This window comes from Macrobrachium rosenbergii, chromosome 29, assembly GCF_040412425.1.
Source record: "Macrobrachium rosenbergii isolate ZJJX-2024 chromosome 29, ASM4041242v1, whole genome shotgun sequence".
NCBI lineage: Eukaryota > Metazoa > Arthropoda > Malacostraca > Decapoda > Palaemonidae > Macrobrachium > Macrobrachium rosenbergii.
The window spans coordinates 19,274,584-19,295,776 of record NC_089769.1 but is presented as its reverse complement, the minus strand read 5'-3'; the positions used below and the strand labels follow the sequence as shown (position 1 = coordinate 19,295,776).

General features: G+C 35.6%; 1 protein-coding gene across 1 annotated transcript in view; it reads right to left on the bottom strand.

Moving 5' to 3' along the window:
- The window catches only part of LOC136854648 (DE-cadherin-like), a 434,643-nt gene that overhangs the window by 106,668 nt on the left and 306,782 nt on the right, over positions 1-21,193 (bottom strand). The window contains exons 5-6 of the mRNA XM_067131212.1: positions 10,619-10,756; positions 9,705-9,790 (exon numbers count right to left, since the gene is read on the bottom strand). Of these exons, the coding sequence (XP_066987313.1) occupies positions 9,705-9,790; positions 10,619-10,756 (224 nt within the window). The remainder of the gene's footprint in view (positions 1-9,704; positions 9,791-10,618; positions 10,757-21,193) is intronic.

Below are 21,193 nucleotides of genomic sequence, written 5' to 3'. Positions count from 1 at the left end.
AGAGAGAGAGAGAGAGAGAGAGAGAGAGAGAGAGAGAGAGAGAGAGAGAGGAGGAGGCTGTAGATGCTAAATACTGGATCAAACATCCGCAGTGGGAGGGGGCAGACATGACGTGTATTCAGGTTGGCTTTCTTTAAAAACACCAACATTTCTTGACCGCAAATGTCTCATTTTAAATAGTTAAAATAAAAAACCAACGTTATTTTATTTTTGCCTGGGTTTTTTAAATAGAAATGTTTCATTTTTGACTCTGCCTTCAAAATGGGACAGCTGCGGTCCCGAAACAGTGGTATTTTAAAGTCTCCATGATCATATAGCATGTACAACCCTCTCTCACTACTAATTTATATATGAGTATATATATACACATACATATACATATATATATATATATATATATATATATATATATATATATATATATATATATATATATATTACATAAAACAGTTTCCGTACGATGGGACGCTCCTTAGAAAAAAGGAAAAAACTGGTTATATTTTTTTACCATTAAGCGGTTTCTAATTTCAGGTGATGGCCCCAAAGAAAATGCAATACAACAGCCAATACCACTCTCATACTTCTCATCCGCAGTACATCAAGCTTCCATGCACAAACCGCACTATTCACCTGTTCTAGCAGGCTCTCTCGTTCTTCCAGGAGGCCTCTCCTTTCTCATAACTCTTTTGCTTTCTCCATCCAGCACTTAGGCGCATTTCATTTGGGCATTAGTCAATATGTCATTTGGGCGAATATTCATTATATATCGTTTGGGCGACAAAATATCAAAATCCTGCTAATTGCCACCAATCATTTGGGCGAATCAAAGGAAAAAGAGGCAGAAATATTTTAGGACATGTTTTCACGCGGTGATAATTCTGTGATCGGTTGGTGGATAACTCAGTAGTTAGCTGGTAAATAATTGACAGTAGTGATCAGCATTAGTTATTCATTACTCGGCCACGGAAGGAAATATCTCAGAAACAAACAGACGAAAAAAGTGCTTGATATTTTCTGGCTTTTCATTTTGTACAGACATAATGTTGTAGAATGATGATGTTTCGTGGCGGCGCACAAACAACAAAAACCAGATGTAAAGCCAGAATTAGGACTGACGAGAGTAGAAAAACGTTCATAAAATTAATAAATATGATTATATTTTGCTCTTATGTTTGTAAATATATTAACACTTTTTAAATGAATAAATATGGTATTAAAAGTTTTCCTGCAGGTATTACTTAATTCCTATGTTTAGTTGGTGCAATGTAACTTGGGATTTCATGTCTTATGATGAAGAACATTATTTCAGGTATACAATTATATAAGTAATATTTTCAAACAGGAAACAACAAGTCTTAAAGCCACTAGAGGTCTACGTCGGGATCAAGACATGACTTTCGCCCAAATGAAACAATGAGTGTCAGAATGGAACATAATTTGGCGCCCAAATGAAAACAAAGCAGCCGCCCAAATGATAATATTTTTTCGCCCAAATGAAATGCGCCCCAGCACTTTGCGAGCTCTTTCCTAATCCTTCTGAATCACACACTCTTTTCACTAACCTATCGTCCTCTGATCTTTCCAAATGACAAAAGCATTTGAAAACGAACTTATCTAGTTTTCACTTAAAAACTAATATTTTACCACTTATGCATTACCCACTTTTCAATCTTTCTTACACCGCATGCACGAGGCAAAGAACTCATTTGAGTTGGCTAAACAATCCCTTCCTTCACACATTCCTACTTTCATTTACACACTGTAAGTCTCTGGCCAATTCCTTGTACACACCCTGCTACCTTCTCTCATCTTGCCAATACCAATACAAATACAATTGAACTACTACTAATTCTTCGTCTATATCAACATTCATTTCTACATCTTTCTGGCTTTCGTTTAGTCTCGTGGCTTTATTTCTTACACTTACTCTCAGTATTCCCCTCTTATAAAACTTTCACTAGTTTTTGTAGTTTCGCTTTTCAGAATCAATACTGTATCATCTCCAAGCGTCTATCATCCACACTCCTCTCATGACTTGGTTTTGTTTCTAACAACTCTGCAAGTACATCTGCTGCCCTTTCCCCGACTTCTCACATCACTCCGTCCATCAAGATGGCTCTCAACAACGCATCTTCTATATCAACATAATCAACACCCTTCAGGTTCCCTCTACCGATTTTATCACAAGCTCTAACTACGTCCATTCATGCAACATATAACTGCTTCCTTTACTTTCAAACTGCTCACACAACTATTTCATAACAAACATGTGATCCACAAGCACTCTTCCTTATCTAGACAGACCCTATACTTCCCCTGTCATCTATCTTACTTTCTCAAGTAAAATCCTATCTTACACCTAACTTGGTATACTAACCAATGTTATGTCTTTAAAATAATTCCTCAAATCATCCCTAGCACCCATACCTATATCCAGACTCACCTTACATTCCCTGGCCAGCCACTCTTTTATCCTATCACGACAGTACCACAGAATCTCACGCCTCACCACCGTCATCTACCGATGTCTTACCGCTCTTCACCCTTTTAACAGTCACCTCCACCAACATTCTCAAAATTACAGAAATAGGCTATTCTGCATACTTATATCTTCCACATCCAATAAATCTCCAAAATATTTACTCAAAATCGACCTTGGACTACATACACACACACATATATATATACATACATACATATATATATATATATATATATATATATATATATATATATATATATATATATATATATATATATATATATAATCCTCATTACGATTCAGCTGTTCGGTCGAGAGCAAAAAGGGTTACTGATTAACTGCCCTTGTTAATCGGTTTGTTTCCAAGCTTTGAACTCGTTAATCTCTGAGAACGGAAGAAAATACCAGTGGTTTAGTGTGCGTATACAGTCATGTATATATGCCTGCAAACCTTGAATAATATTCTTTTACTTCTAGGTGTGACGACGCTATAGCACCTGATGGGGCTTTGGCCACAAAAACCATATGACTAACTTTCAGTCAGCAAATTCTCGAGGCGTTGCCATGACTTGCCTAGCTTCAGTGGAATCTTCTAATGTTACGATGAGAAAGCTTTATGCTTGAAATAACAAATTTTATATGTCCTCTGATCTACTATATATTATTGTGTTCAGAAATTACTAATAAAATCATTAATCATTATTATCCCTGTTTTGCACTGAAAATTCAGCGTTTATGCACTTACAACATCAGTCAAGCTTAATTTTTTTTTTTTTTTTTTTTAGTGAACTGTAAATGATTCCATCCAAGTTTGAAACCAGGAACAAATACTTAACAGCAGTACTACATTACATACACAAACTCAATATACATACATACACGAGCACGCACACAAACGTACTCTCAGGCGTTCGATTCTCCCTGGTACCGAAATGTTTATCAATTATAATTCCCCCTCGGTAGTATTCCCGAAGTAGAGCGAATTGGATGTTATACATTTGTAGCCTAGTATTTGTGAATAACAAAATGTTACGGTGATGTGGTAAAAATTCATAAATAGCTACGTTTTTCAAACGTACCAATTGCCTGTCATGGTTGGGGTGGGTTCATACTGACGCTTCAAATACAAGTACCTGCACTCGACGGGGATATATACGGAAGAGTCGGCATCAACTTGTATCTCTCTTGACAGCCTAATCGTTAGCAATATCGACCGAAAAGTCGTCGATGCGTACTGTCGGGGTTTCGAGTCTCCCAGATACCGAAACGTTCATCAGTTATAATTCCCCTTCAGTAAGATTCCCAAACTAGAGTGAACTGGATATTAAACAATATTTGTAGCTTAATGTTTGTGAATAACAAAATGTCACGGTGGTGTGATAGAAATTTATATATAAACGAGGTGTGTCCCAAGAGTATATTTTTATTGGAAATTTTTACAAAGGAACATTGTCTCCCTCAAAATAACATAACCTAGAATGAATACAGCGGTTCCAGCGATTTTTCTATTCTTCGTGGCCGTGCTGGAAGTCATTATCCGAAAAGTTGTTAAGACTGGTAATCACAGCTCTATGGATGTTCTCTAAGGTAGGTATACCTTAGTTTAACCAGACCACTGAGCTGATTAACAGCTCTCCTAGGGCTGGCCCGAAGGCTTAGATTTATTTTCCGTGGCTAAGAACCAATTGGTTGCCTAGCAACGGGACCTACAGCTTATTGTGGAATCCGAACCACATTATAGCGAGAAATGAATTTCTGTCACCAGAAATAAATTCCTCTTATTCTTCAATGGCCAGTCGGAGATTCGAACTCGCGGCCAGCAGAGTGCTAGCTGAGAAAGGAACCCACCCGCCCAATGAGAAACTTGGATGTTCTCTAAGCTCCCAAAATGAGTCCCTTTGAGGTGAGATTTCAATTTTGGGAAAGTAAAAAAAGTCACAGGGGGCCAGGTAGGTGTGGAATCGTTGCGATGGATCTCTTGGCCAAATATTCGTTGATAGACAAGGCGGTGTGACATGGTGCACTGTCGTGGTGAAGGCTCCAAGAAGTGGCAATCTCAGGGCGAACCCGCAAAACTCTTTTCTCAAACTTTCTAGAACTTCTCGGTAAAAGGTTTGGTTAACAGTGGTCCCTTGATGTACAAACTCTTCATGGGTGACCCCTTTTGCATCGAAAAACACAGCCAACATCGATTTCACTCGAGATTTGGTCATGCGTGCTTTCTTGGGTTTGGGTGATGCTGGAGCGTGCCACTCACAACTTCGACGTTTTGTTTCGGGATCGTACTCGAACACCCATGATTCGTCACCCGTAGTCACTCTATTTAACATGTTTGCTTCTCTAGACAAACGAATGACAATATCCTGACAAATGGAAAGACGAGTTCTTTCTGTTCCTCAATCAAGTTCTTGGGCACAAGTTTGGCACAAATCTTCCTCAAGTTCAAATCCTCGGTAACAATTCGATGGACGACTGTTTCTGGTATTCCTACTTCATCAGCATAAGTCTGATGTTCATTCGCCTGTCAGTGTCCAGGAAAGGCTTCACACGGGAAACATTTTCATCTGTTCTTGATGATGAAGGGAGCACAGATCGTGGTTCATCTTCACCATTTTCACGGCAGTCCTTGAAGGCCTTATGCCATCTGTAGATTTGTGTCCTTAACAGCGCTTGTTATCCATATGCAGAATTAATCATTTTAACCGTTTCTGAAAAGGATTTCCCAAGTAAAGCACAAAATTTGATAACAGCGGTATTCGATAGATGACTGTATTTCGGATTGAAACGAGACTGCCAGACACAGCATCACTTCTTAACACACCTACTTCTTCTAATAACTCGTATTCAACTGACAGCAGTTACAATGTCTCCTCCATGTCCCTACCTACCCACCCCATTCCCTGTTTGGGTTACACATCACGCACACCAAAGATTAAAAAATTAGTTTCATTACTTTTTGGGACACACCTCGTGTATGTATGTATGTATGTATGTATGTATGTATGTATGTATGTATGTATATGTATGTATGTATATATATATATATATATATATATATATATATATATATATATATATATATATATATATATATATATATATATATATAATTACTAAAGGACCTCATTCAAACTGGATGGTATCTAATGGAGTATTTATTCAGAAAAAGTTACAAGCTTTCTTGGACAAACAGTCCACATTATCAAGTACTTTTAGTAATTCTACTAATGCACAGAACAACTGTGTATGTGATTAAGTTAATATATATATATATATATATATATATATATATATATATATATATATATATATATATATATATATGTGTGTGTGTGTGTGTGTGTGTGTGTGTGTGTTGTATGTAAGAACATCTTGCTTTAATCGGCAGCATACTAGTATGCGGTTACCAAGCGAGGGCTTCACGGTTCGAGTTCCGGGCGACGACGAGATGATGGACACACTCCGTTAAAAAGAAAAAAATCTGTTGAGCAAGAGGACTCTGATGATCTCAAACACGACAAGACTGGGCATGGGGCGTGCAACCTCATCCCAAAAGTGTTGATGCATTCTTAATCCACCTTTTCTATGATACAAAGGTTTTGATATAACGTTTAGTGATTCTCTATTGTAATAGGCAAGAAGCACTGCTATTTAATTTCCCTTCTGAAGAAGAACTATTTTTCAAGAGCAAGAAGGGGGAAAAGAATGAAGGAAATTACTGTAAAGGGCTCTCAGACATCCTCAGAATGGGAAGCTTCGTGGAATGCTTGAAGACCATTTAGGGTAATGCCATGCAGAACAGATCTCTCCACTCCTCCCGTCTCCCCCTCCTCTTACCTATTCACTGGAGGCAGACTCAGCATTCCATAATTTATTCTCAACTGAAAAGATGCCTTTCCGAAATGACAAACATTCGGAAGGGAAGAAGACTTGGGAGGAAATGAGTAAATGGTGATATGCAGCAGCAGTAAGTAAGGGAGGGAGGGATTTATGACAAAAGACACCTGAATATTGATCGGCAGCCGGGCAAACACCGGCAAAATATATGAACCCACATTGGCGTCTATCAGTGTGACAAATGATAAAAGGTTCCTCCTTTCGCTGTAACAAACGATCGAGCCATGCGAGGTAATGCTTTCGCCAGAAACTCTGCCCAAAAAGAAAGGCCTGAAAAGGTAGGGAATTATAGCAATGACATATTCCGCCCATCCAAAATGCGACGTTTGGCGGTTATCATAGGAACCCTCCCGAAGTATCGTCGAACAATCTGTCGACAAAGCACGACAATGTCCCTGGTCAACGTGCCCATGGATCGACATCAAGAAAGACCGATGACGGTTCTCTGAAGCAATGAAGTTTTCATGAATCACGAAGGAAAAACTTAGCCGTAGAGATACTCACAGCGTGACAAACAAACGCTCTTCTTTCCCGTACTATGGAAGAGGTTGGAGGGGAGGGGGGAACTTTACAAAGTTTGAATAAAAAAAATGTTAAGCAATCACAATTACGTTTGTATCCTATGAGGTCTTTTCATTTGTTGATAAATATTGTTGCTTAACATTAAAACTATGTTGTTGCTTAAGCGGTGGTAATCTCGATCGTGTGAGAATAAACAAATCAAAAATATACTTGTGAATGATTACCTGTCTTTTCCAAAAACAGATATCAACCGCAGGATAAAACAGCGTCCTCATTTACAATAAAGACGCTTTTCGCACTCCAGAAGTTAAGAAGGCTTTCTCAAACAACAGCCTGCACGCAGGAGCCTTATACTGAGCGATGCACGCTTGGCGAAACCTCATTTCCCATTCCTGGAAAATCTGGGGAATATAAGGCTATACTGTCTGAACAATATGACACCCTATTGCAACATCGACCGGATAACAGCCTTTTCACAAAACTTGACAGTTTTCTTTGGACTTGAGTGGCACTACATTTAAAAAGGAGAGGGCTGTGGGAGGCATAGAGAAGGCGAGGAGTATTACCTTCACACCTGTCTCAAAAAGGATTTTCCTGAAGGGATGGAACGTGCATTTCAAAATGATGAGAAGGAATCTAAAATTTCCACTTTATTAACGTATCCTTTTCCTTTTCAAAACCCTTTCAATTTTTGTTCTTTTCAGTCGGGACTGGAATATTAAAATGAACTATATTTGGACGTAAAGAATGAAGAAGGATACATAAGAGAAACTATATTATACCAATGATTAAATCGTATGATAAATAATCATGCATAACACAAAATCTAGAATCTTGATATCATCTTAAGGAATGCGAGAGCTAGAGACTTAGGTTATTACAACTGTTTTCACATTAACTTATTATAAGCTTACAAAGATATCAGCTTGTAGGTAAGATGTTCTAAATACAACGATGGAAATAATTTAATCCCCCAAAGACTAGGGTTGTTTCATTATTTGTAGTCTGATTTTCAAATTATTAATAATAATCTCTTAGTAAACTTATCAACTGTTTTCCCCCTTCAACTTTAACCACAGTTCTGGTTAGGTAGCTAGAAGCAATTACGTCTTTATATCAAAAAGACGATCTGTGCCATAGCTCGCACTCCTGCATTAAGGGTTCATCAAACAAGGGCTGATCATTAGTCTTGATTCTGTAAGTTCCCCTGGGACAGGGAAAGCAAAAGTCTTGGGATAACCTCGCAATCAATTTAGTGATGGGACGGAATGGATGTATGGTACTTCAGACACAACCCAAGAACTGAGGATTAAAAGGTCATTGCACACCAAAGGTCAGGATTACTTTAGACATCTTTACATCTATGAATGACGGTTAGCTACTATTTCTACTACTACTACAATAAATAATATTAATAAGCATTTAAAACAAGAAACGGTTGCTGAAAATATTAACTGAAGAACTGCAGTAGTGGCATGAACATCTGGAAAACTTAAGAGATTCATTTTTATCCGAGTCGGCCTTATCCAGAGAAATATATTGTCAGATACCACAGGGAGCAAACACATGTTCATTCGAGTTCAAGAATCCATTTATTTATATATATATATATATATATATATAGTATATATGTATATATACATATATATATATATATATATATATATATATATATATATATATATAGTATATATATATAAATATATATATATATATATATATATATATATATATAAATATAATATATATATATATATATATATATATATATATATATATATATATATATATATATATATACATATTGTATAAAGCTTGAATGAGGCAGTATACATATATATATATATATTTAGTTTTCTGAATAGAAAATATATATATGCTGGCTTTGAATCTGCCCTTTTAGTTTTCTGAAAAGAAAACCCTTGTTTTTCTCTCCTGTCCGCCCTCAGATCTTAACAACTACTGAGGCTAGAAGGCTGCAAATTGGTGTGTTGATCATCCACCCTCCAACCATCATACATACCAAATCGCTGGCCTTTAGCCTCAGTGGTTTTTATTTTATTGAAGGTTAAATTTAGTCATAATCGTGCTTCTGGCAACGATATAGGATAGGCCACCACCGGGCCGTAGTTAAAATTTCATGGGCCGTGGCTCATACAGCATTATATCGAGACCACCGAAAAATAGATCTATTTTCGGTGGCCTTGATTAAACGCTGTAGCGGCTGTACAGAAAATTCGATTGTTTCCTTTGGAGTCTCTCCGTGGTAGGGGAAACCGCTTTATGTTGGTTTATATACTGTATGTATGTATGTATGTATGTATGTATGTATGTATGTATGTATGTATGTATGTATGTATGTATATATATATGTTTGTGTGTGTATACACATATAAATAAGCATCTGTATAAACATATAATCTATATTTATATTTACAGTTTTATATATACATATACACATACATATATATTATATATAAATATTTAATTTATATTTATGTTATAAACATTTAATTTATATTTATGTTTACACATTTATATATATACATATAACTACATAAATACACACACATACAGTATATATTATATATGTGTGTATGTATATATATAAATTTTAATAAAACCTTAAGGATGACATATGCTACACTGCAATCTACAACGCTGTTTTATACATAATATACAAAATTACTACATGCTCGCATGCATCCATAGCCTATATCAGTTCATTAAGTAGAATAAGCATGTTGTAAAAACCAGAAAAGAAAAAAAAGTCTCAGTGAGAACTTTTGGGGTGGAGACCTACCATGTCAGGCGGTCTGACATCTTGAAGGACGTAGGCCTCCAGGTCGTTATCGTCGTCAACAGCTCTCACCGCGCCGACATACGCACCTGAAAGGAAAACACAGCTAAGTTTTAATCAACGTAGGCTAACTTGTGCGACAGAAAGTCTGTTTATGGAGCCCGTTGCCCCTACAGTTCCATTTAATCTTCCAGCGTTGGGAATATTCCAGCCCAAAATGTGTCCATAACGTGGGAGGAAAGAAAATACACGATATTTACCAATACTGTCACAATAGCAAAAATAACGGGAATGAACTTCGTCGCCATTCCAGGCTCGTAGAGAGGTGTCATTTTTCCTCAACGACTATTTCCTTTTTAACCCATTTTTTTTTTTTTCATTACTATTGCCACCAGATGCTTCTCTCAGAGGATGTCGCTGATTTCATTCTTTATATCAAGTCCGCCTACATCACATCGTTGTGCTACAGTACGAAAAATAAGTCTAATCCTTCGGGCCAGCCCTAGGAAAGCTGTTAATCAGCTCAGTGGTCTGGTTAAACTAAGGTATACTTAACTTACAGTACCTGCGTATGTGTATGTGTTCCTGCTCACATCTTAATTCGGAATCCCATTCAAATGAATCTCTAATACAAGATGTTTTCTCCCCACAGTTATTAAAAATATTTTACAATGCCGGTTACGTAGTATCATTTGAATGTAAACTTTAAGAACTGTAATATGCAGACATTTATGCACTGAACATATTTTTAACACTATGAAAACAAAGTCTGTAAATGCCTTCTAAACCTGGTACATGTGAGCATGCAGTATACATCTGTAGAGAGAGAGAGAGAGAGAGAGAGAGAGAGAGAGAGAGAGAGAGAGAGAGAGAGAGAGAGAGAGAGAGAGAGAGAGAGAGAGATTTGGATGCCTTACCAGTAGACGCCAATTCCGGTATGGAGAAAAAATAATGGTCGGATTCGAAACGGGGCGGTTCTGGTGTATCTACGATGCTGATTCTCGCTGTTGTTTCGCTTGTGACTCCTTCTCGAAAGGGATTGTCTCTGAAGTCACCTGAAACATAGAGGAAAAATACTGGAAATGAAGAATAATGGTCAAAATGTAAAACAACAAATAGTTATGATTACAAGTATACACCGAATATATATAAATACATACTCATACATACATATATTATATATATATATATATATTATATATACATACATGCATGCATACATATATATACATATATACATGCATGTATACATATATATATATATATACATGCATATATATATATGTATATATATATATATATATATGCATATATATATACATACATGCATGCATACATATATATATATACATACATGCATGCATATATATATATATATATATATATATATATATATTTTTAATACCTATATATCACAATCTATAATATAAAAAAATTAAAATACAATTAAGTAAGAACTAACGACTAAAAGCGTTCATAAAAATCCTGACCGACTATAATAATAATAATAATAATAATAATAATAATAATAATAATAATAATAATAATAATAATAATAATATGGGAGTTACAGAGATAGAAGAAAGCGCTCTTCTAGTAACCATTTGTATGAGCATAAAACTGTCATGTATAAATGGCACCAAATGCATTATTAAGAAGGAAGCAAAGCAACGGAGTATTTAGGGCCACACGAATCAATAAATGAAAGGAAGCCTTATTTATAGGAATTGGACAATTATCCTTAACGCCTTAGCACCTTCTGGTGCACTGGAGTACTGGAGCCAGCAACTTTAACTTTGATTAATGGTCTCTTTTTTTTTTTTTTTTTACTAGACGTTCCGGAATGGTCAACAGCACGAACAGGAAATTGTGGTTTGATACGCGGGATTGTTTTGTATTACAGCAGTGTGCACGCATGCTTATGAGCAACAAAAATCTTGCATTGTGTTTCTTGCTTGTTTAACACTTGAATAAGACCTTGCGAGTTTGAGACCTTCCGCGTTAAAAGTACCTCCTGAAGCAAGTGACTCACGGATATCGTGCTGAACTGTCAAGAAGGTTTCAGTATGTACGGAGAACGAGACTAAGTAATAAAAGTGGCAGAATCAAATTTCACGATTAAAGTGGTGATGATATATTTCCATGGCCCAGAGACTCACAGTTGAACTTCGACGTATTAGGATGTAAAGGTAATCGCCGCTCTTGTTTCACTATAAGGTCGCTGGAGTTTCAAGAAAATAGCGCTCTCTCTCTCTCTCTCTCTCTCTCTCTCTCTCTCTCTCTCTCTCTCTCTCTCTCTCTCTCTCATATATATATATATATATATATATATATATATATATATATATATATATATATATATATATTATACATATATATATATTATACATATTTACCTATATATATATATATATATATATATATATATATATATATATATATATGTGTGTGTGTGTGTGTGTATGTGTGTGTGTGTGTGTGTGTGTGTGTACATGAAGCTCACACGAAAAACTTCAAGTAACGGATATTATTTCATCAGCTTTCGGAAAAGAACATTCCTTTCCCTCTTTCAGATACAAATGCTGAAGACAGCACACGTAAATACAAAAAGACAGTCAAAATATAATGAAAAGTAGTTGGAAGAAAACAACCCAAAGATGGTAAATGAAGTGCACAGCATGGTATTCCTCAGCAAATAATTACTGAAAATCAGTCCGTATTCTAAAATATGCTAATTATTTGTTGACGAGTAACATGTTTTACACTTCATTTACCATCTTTGGGTTGTTTGCTTCCAAATACTTTTTATGAATTTTTCAATGTGATATTTCGTTTCGTATTTACGTGTGCTCTTTTCAGCATTTACCGTAATGACAAACACAGGGGAACGGCGTTTGTATATGTGTATATTTATATATATATATATGTGTGTGTATATATATATATATATATATATATATATATATATATATATATATATATATATATATATATATATATATATATATATATATATATATATATATATATATATATATATATATATATATACTCGAAAAATTCAAAGGAGATGCACGTCATTTAGTATAGCAAAAACCACAGGAAAACATTAGTCCCAAGATCCGTACCAAGAGCTTTCTCGCTTATTCACGCATCATCGGGGCACAAATAAGAGACAGTTTAGAAGAATGGTAAAAGGTGAACAAAAAGAAAGACCACCAGAGGGTTACCTCCCTTCGACAACTAACCATCTGGTGGTTCTTCTATCTTGTTTACCTTTAACCTTTCTTCTAAGCTGAGTCTCATTTGTTCGCCGACGATGCATGAATAAACGCAAAAGCATTTGGTGCGGATCTCCTCACTGTTATTTCTCTGTGGTTTTCGTGTCAAAAATATATATATATATATATATATATATATATATATATATATATATATATATATAGAGAGAGAGAGAGAGAGAGAGAGAGAGAGAGAGAGAGAGAGCAGCTCCAGACAAAATATATAATGCATCTCGCTCATTATAAAGCAGTTCGCCCAAGCAGGGCCCCGTCTCTTCTGCAAGAACTTTGATGATTAAAACAACGCGAGGAGGTCTGAAAGCCACCTGCGCCACTCGACGGATGCTCGTAATGTCGATACTAATTATTTTCTAATAAGTTTCTTTCCTTCCTTTTCCAGCAGAGTTTACAGGAAAGGCAAACCAATTGAAGACCTTCCAAAAACTATTAACGTGTAATCAAAATAAGTGATTGTATTAATAAAAGAGGTTGGTAAAAACAATATCAATAATATTGCATGTTCCTTCGTGCCAATGCAGGTACCATTTCAATGGGTTCATATATACAAGAAAGAAATCAAATGTTCTCTTATGCACACGTGATTATACATACACAAACGACCCTAGAATCAATTGCCGATGCAATTAAATGCTCAACCGAAATCCCTATCTGAAATACTGATAGCTGAAGCATTCTGTTATTCCTCAATAATGACATTAAATTGGTCCTTTGTCAATTAAACAATTGGAAGTGCTCATGCATTTCTGTTAATTGGCTTTTAAAACCCAATCTGCCATTCTATTACTATAAAGAGAACGGTAAATGTCATTTATCAGTCCGCCAACCGTTAAGGTTGATTAACAGAAACAAAAATTTTGTATTTACGAGAGAATCATAGCCAAACATCCCCAAAGTTTCACTGCAATGATTTGTGTGTAATCATCTGACCAAAGAGCAACGTCAATGCACTTTTAGACTGTTCATGTCGCACAGAAAGGGACAAAGTCAAATATCATCAAAAGCACTTCCTATCATCATCATCATCATCATCATCATCATTAGTTTTCAGCACAAAGGCGGGTCATTAGATTTCGAGCCTTCATTCTCCCTTGTTATGAACTGTATGCCTTTATACGACCTTCCTGCAATCATTCGACTGTTTGGAGCTCGTTAGCTTCTTCTTAGTTACCTACTTTTCCATTTTGCTTCGGGTAACTCTAAAAAAAATCCTACTCCGTACGTGAAAATAACGCCTACCCGTCTTCCGCTTTTAGACCCTTCAGAAACACGCCTTCGGAGGTCTTGGTAATTTTCATTTCCATCGTAAACTTTCGTGTGAGTATGAAACCAAATGCAGAATTTCGTTTTGTTCGAGACAAGTGTGGAAATATTCCTCATCTAAGCTCTCCTATGAAATTTAGATAACTGCAAGGACGAACAGAAGGGGGGAGGGGGAAATGAGACGGGAGGGTGGGGAGCTCAACATACCATCTTTTCAAATATGCTTATCTTAACTAAGTAGAATACCTGTCGCTATTTGTGGTAGCTGGGTCATCGCAGGTGCCACATTCTTGGATTCCACTTCTCTTGATTCACAATACATTTTGCATGTTGGAACTGGTATTAATAACGAGTCCATTCATTCTTGTGCATTCTATCTAACTTTATATAGTCTACTTTATATATATATATATATATATATATATATATATATATATATATATATATATATATATATATATATATATATGTATGTATATGTATATATATATAAGGTATGAGCATAATCTTCATTCTTCTTTTTGCTCATTTTCCTTTCTTTTACCTATTTACTTATTGGAATTGTATTCCGAGTAAGACTGCTATGCAAGTTGATGCCATTTTGGCTTGTAAAACATAGGCACACATTCAAGAGGTACAAATCTTTCCAATCATGGAAAAACTGAAGATATAAAAAAAAATAAACCTATATGAGCGTATAGCGTAAATAATTTCATAACTTTCTTAAAATTTAAATACGATATCATGACAACTATAAGAGCGTATAATGTAAATAATTTCATAACTTTCTTAAAATTTAAATACGATATCATGACAACTACCAGCTGTGAAATTGAGAGGGCTATGATTTCATTATAAATACACCTTATTTCTTATTTACATCTAATGCAAGTCTGTCTAAATCTAAAATAGTTCCACTTTTGCTAAGTTTTGAAATACTGTTGGTGAGCTCTAATCCATTTAAAAAACAAAACAAAGGCGGCATTAGCAAAATCTTACTGATTACTTTACAGAAACAAAACCCATCCGGAGTTGACCGTCAATTTAACTCACCATTTCAGTCATCGAACAAAATCTCAGCGAGTTCTTTCATTAAACATTGACCTTTAAGTGATTCAGATTACAGCTGTTCGATTTTCACGACTTTAGATACACCACATCTTGTCTTCCGTTATTTGATGGGTGTTATCCAGTGCACGGCCTTCTCTGCTTTTTTTTTATGTTGGTTGTAGACTGAGTCATAAAAAAAAAAAACTTCGGTATGCTACATCAAAGTACGCTGGCGGGCTAAGTTGTTAACTGATTAAATATGATTATATATATATATATATATATATATATATATATATATATATATATATATATATATATATATATATATATATATATATATATATATAATATTAACGAGGTGATGTGAAAACGAAAAACCGACTTAACTTAAAACATTGTCAAGTCAGCGCACTACTTTGTGTGACAATTAAAATCATGTCAATGAAAAAATACAATGCTATTCTTTTTTATTTGCCACTCTTATACTTGAAACTACAACAACAAGAATAGAATAAATACCGTCGGTTTACACAGAAAAATAATGGAAATACCTACCAAAAACCAAACGAAAACGAAAGAGAAAAGAAAACTCGAAAATTTATTTTTTAGAGAGTTGTAGGTTACGAGGGGAGGAGAGCAGAACGTAGAAATTTGTCACTGGAATTGACACGAAACGATCGCGAAGAGATGGGGCGATGACTGAAGGCCAAGCAACAGTTTGCTTCGACAAATTTTCAACGATATTCTTTAGCTCCTGAGTCAGCGGGTGTGAGTGCCATCGCTACCCGATGAAATAGTGGACGGGAAGCCTGTATAGTAAACGGAGAGGAGATATTCCCGTTGCGCTCAGAAAAGAAATGGAAAAAGGTGAAAGTCGAAGGTTAAAAAATATGAAAAATAACTGCTGCGTAGTAAAAGTACAGTGTTTGGCCAGCAGCACACTTCAGACGCTAACACGTTAACATGTTTCATTTAAAACAACTTGCTACATACAACTTTCATCACGGCATGTAAATGTGCTACCGGGGATAACAGAGAGAGCGGCTACAAATGTTAAGCTTCAAATGTACAAAGATCTGTTTTATGAAAGACGTCATCAATCTATTCCTTTCCTTTACTGGGCTGACAATAAATCTCCACAGGCAATATCACTGAAGCCAATCGGGTTCCAAAACAAAACAGACTATAGGCAGTTTAAGACTTCGATCTCTGCTTTCACTGTCTTGATATCGTGACGGAATATCTCTCTACATAAAGAGGTAAACTCTATAGCGCTATTCGTGCTATATCTGACTTAACTGTTTGTTATAATAATATTAGTATTTTACGAGTTCGTACAGAAACCGAGCTACAGTGACTGGTAATCAGAATAAATAAACTTTGTAAAACATCTTTACTCCTTTTCCTAGTAAAACAAAAATCTACCCAGACAGAAAAAGTCGTTATATGTTGTAAACAAGTTTTATAAAGAGCAGGACGTTTTGCTTGATACTATTTAAATACTGAAGTGCATTTTTACACTACCCATATTCTGGATGTGGTCGGTCAAAAGAGTTGCTCCAGTATATTGTTTTTTCAACTTCTATAACTAGTTCACTCTTATACTGAATACTGTTCTCCGGTGTGGTATGTCTGCTTCTGCCAGAGATTCATCTCTTTTAAATAGACAGTGGTTCGTGGAGGTAGGTTTTTTCCCTAATAGTACCAGTTATGACTTGGACCATCGACGGAAGGTCTCTTGTTTGTCACTTTTCCATAAGTTGTATTTCAGCAGAGATCTTTCACATTCACAATTGAGCCCTGATCCCCTTCATCTGCCGAGAGCAACCAGATTCGCTGAACAGCAGCACCAATATGCAGTAAATGTGCCTCGCTGTCGAACTTCTCAGTTCCAGAGGTCCTTTATTCCTCACACCGTTGGACTGTGGAACAGCCTGCCAGAGGATGTCGTGTAATTGGAACTTCAGAAGTTCAAGCGAAGATGCAATGCATTGCTACCCTATTACTATTCTCCTTGCATTTTAATACATTTTTATCTGTTTAATAATTTATTAATTTATTTATTTCTTTTTTTAATATATGGTATCTCTTCTTTCTGTATTTCTCTTTACTCCCTCTTACTTCTTGAAATGAACACCATCTTTGGAAGCTTGAATTTCAAGCCAATGGCCCATGTGGGCCTGTCCCATGTGAATGCAGTAGGTTTCATCTACTGAATAATAATAATAGTAATATATTCAATAATAACATTCCAGGAATTCATTTTCTTTCTTTTAAGCCCAATTCAGTAACACGTTTTTCTTGACGACTTTTGGCTGCTGTCTATGACTGTTTTCTGAATTCCTGTTCATATTCCCAATTCGAATTATCAGAGGCAAGGCTTAGAATTAATCGGGTCACGTTTTGGTCTAAGGTCAATCATCAATGCACAAACATATATGTCTATTTAATTTGTGCTGTTTTTCTTCCATATTCCTGAAGCAACATATATCTACATTATGGAAAAAGATATTTCCACTTACATGCTAATTCAACTTTGTAATATTCCAGTCCGAATAATTTCACCCCGAAATTTCATGGAACAGAACATAATAGGATTTTCTTTAATTCTTATTTATAAGAACAATGAACTCAAATGCCTAGTAAACCGTAGGGCTAGGGTGACCTGCTGAAATTTTTTCCCCTCTTGAACCTTCTGACCGCTCTCCTGTCTTGGGCTTCTACCTTTGCCTCTTCCTTCACTTATTTCCTGGAACTGTTGACTTGGTGCCCAAACTTCATATTCTTATTACACCTTATGTTAATTAGATCACAATTTTGATTAGGGAGGTTTTTATAATTTGTCCAAGTTATATATTTTTCTCTCAATGCCTGGTTTGACCCCAATTGTTCCTATCCATCCGCTTTAGGAAGAGTGATTATCAGCCAAAGATTGTCTCTTCTTCTATAGTTATTGATTACCGACCACACTGCTTGAATGACTGACGCACTGCCTGCCATGGTTCGGATTGCAGAATTTCATTAGGCAAATGAAACGTTTTCCCATGCCAAGGGAAACTTAGTGCCCTGATTGTTTTGCTAAAAAAAAAAAAAAAAAGTCTCGTTCTTGGTCATCAAAATTTTCCAGTGTCTTTCAGTTCAATAATTTCCTCTTTTTATTGTTAATCCTATGCACCCCACAATATTCTCTGTTCATAGAGACCTCAGGATTCTTGAAACCTTGAAGAACAGCAAATCAGTCAGCCCTGATCAAAACTCTCCATAACCCTTAAAGGAATCTGTTGACAATCTTGGTCATCTGCTTTGTTAATTCTTAAAGCTACCTTTCCCCTTACCCAAAACAATTAATCTTTGGAACTGTTATCCTGTTGCTTTACCTCTTATTACCAATATCTAAGTTAGGGGATTTTACTAGTCTTTTTTTTTTTTTTTAAACGCAGTGTACCATTTTCTTTTCTTTCCGACTGCAAAATAGCTTCGGCAAGGTAAGATGCTCTTGGAAACTTTTGTGCAATCTTGCTGATGTTAGCCCATTTTCTTGCAGGACATTTTGTCTGACATTTTTTGTGGATATATATGTATGAATATACAAATGTATATATATAAATATATATATGTATGTATGTGTGTATATATATATATATATATATATATATATATATATATATATATATATATATAGAGAGAGAGAGAGAGAGAGAGAGAGAGAGAGAGAGAGAGAGAGAGAGAGAGAGAGAGAGAGAGAGAGATGACTGTTGCGTCAAGGAAAGAAAAATATTCCGGACGGCATTCCAAGAGGAGCTACACAATTCCTCCCAACGACAAACTGCAGGAGGCAAAAGTGAGGCACCAGCTGGTGGCTGCAAGGACCAGAATTGGAGCATAAATAGAGCAAGAAGCTGAAAGTGGAAGGGACCTGAATAGCTGAGAGGAAGCTACTGTTAACGAGAGCACCAATACATTCCCTGTTTCTTCGTCTTCCGACGGAAGAATAAAAGCGGCTGCCAAAGAGAGGGAGCAGGGCATTATTCGACAGTCATTTTTCTTTATCGTAATTCTGACAATCTTTTATTGGTTTCATCTACGCAATATTCGCGTAAATTTAACGTTACACTAATAATGCTGAATGTGTGAAACTAATGAATTGTTGAGAATGGTGTAAGTAACTGGGTGATATTTTACTCATACAAGGGTGATGCTGCTGGCTGCCTGCATGATTTTTATGATGTCAACTACACAAGCAGTGATGAAAATATTCTCTAAAGAATACTAAAGGTGATATCTATGGCTGAATATTTCCCTTCATAACATATAAATGTGTGAATTAGCAACACCTAGGAAATTCTTATTTGCCAAAACAAAATCTGAATTGCAAATTGTGAAGACTTCCCCTGAAAGAATAGTAACGTCATTTTAGATAAAAGGCATAAATTTTACTTAGTTTTCTATCATTTGACAATTAATATGACAATTTGTATTCGAATACTCATACTCGTCGTGAAGCCTATAAGGACATGACCAGGTCACATGTAAGCATCTCGTAGTGATTAAACCCTAGGTAATTACTTACAGCAGAATCCCCACAATCACACAATTAAAAAAAAAAAACAAATGCACTTCTGTTCAAAATCAGGCAGACAATGTGGTATCAACATAAACTATTTTCGGAAATTGTCGACCCGACAAATCTGTCAGGACTCCCAACTAATCTTGAGAGCATTATAACCTGAACATATCGGAATACTAACCACAAGCATCGTAATTCAGTATACCTGGGGAATAACTTACACTCAAGGAAAATTACAACTGATAAGTGGTTTTGCACCAGCCAACACTCGAACCATGGTCTGGTATACAAATAACTATGGAAATACACCTTGACCATCCTCGCCGGCGCAGAAGTTCTATCAGTTATGGTTCCCCTTGGGTGCAAGTTATTCCCAAGTTATAGTGAATTTGATATTAAAACAATATTATGGGTTAACACTTCTGGATATATAAAAGTCAAGCGCAAAAGCGACAAATATTCATATATAGTATATATATATATATATATATATATATATATATATATATATATATATATATATATATATATATATATATATATAATCATATATACAAATGTGTATATATCAAATCACGCTACCTCTGGAATATCCCCGATGGAGTATTATCACCGAAGGGAATTTATAAGTGATAAATGGACGGCACTGCCGAGTGTCGATCCCACGACACAGACGCGCCATCCAGCAACTCCAGTCGACGTTACCACTGATACATATAAATTCCCCTTCGGTGATAATTCTCCATCGGAGATATTCCTGAGGTAGCGTGGATTTGATATTACCGACATTTGTAGCTTCATGAATGTATATAAATCGCAGTGTGATAAAAAAACTATATATATATATATATATATATATATATATATATATATATATATATATATATATATATATATATATATATATATATATATATATATATCATATACATATACATATATATATATATATGTATTTATGTATATATACATATACATTATATATATACATTTGTATATATGTATTACTAGCTAACCAACCTTGCGCTGCCGGAAAAACTCTAATTGACATTCGATAAACTCTCTCTCTCTCTCTCTCTCTCTCTCTCTCTCTCTCTCTCTCTCTCTCTCTCTTCTCACTATCTTTCTCACTCTTTCCCAACACACCAATTCACTATCACAGACTTCAACAACCTTAGGCTATGTATCATGATCAAGTTTGCCTGTCATTTCTTCTGTCAGTTCATCGAAACTGCCGTTAAGACTTACTTGTAGACAACAGTTTGTGGGCGGAGACAGTCCACTCACCGGAACGGATGAACTGATGGTAT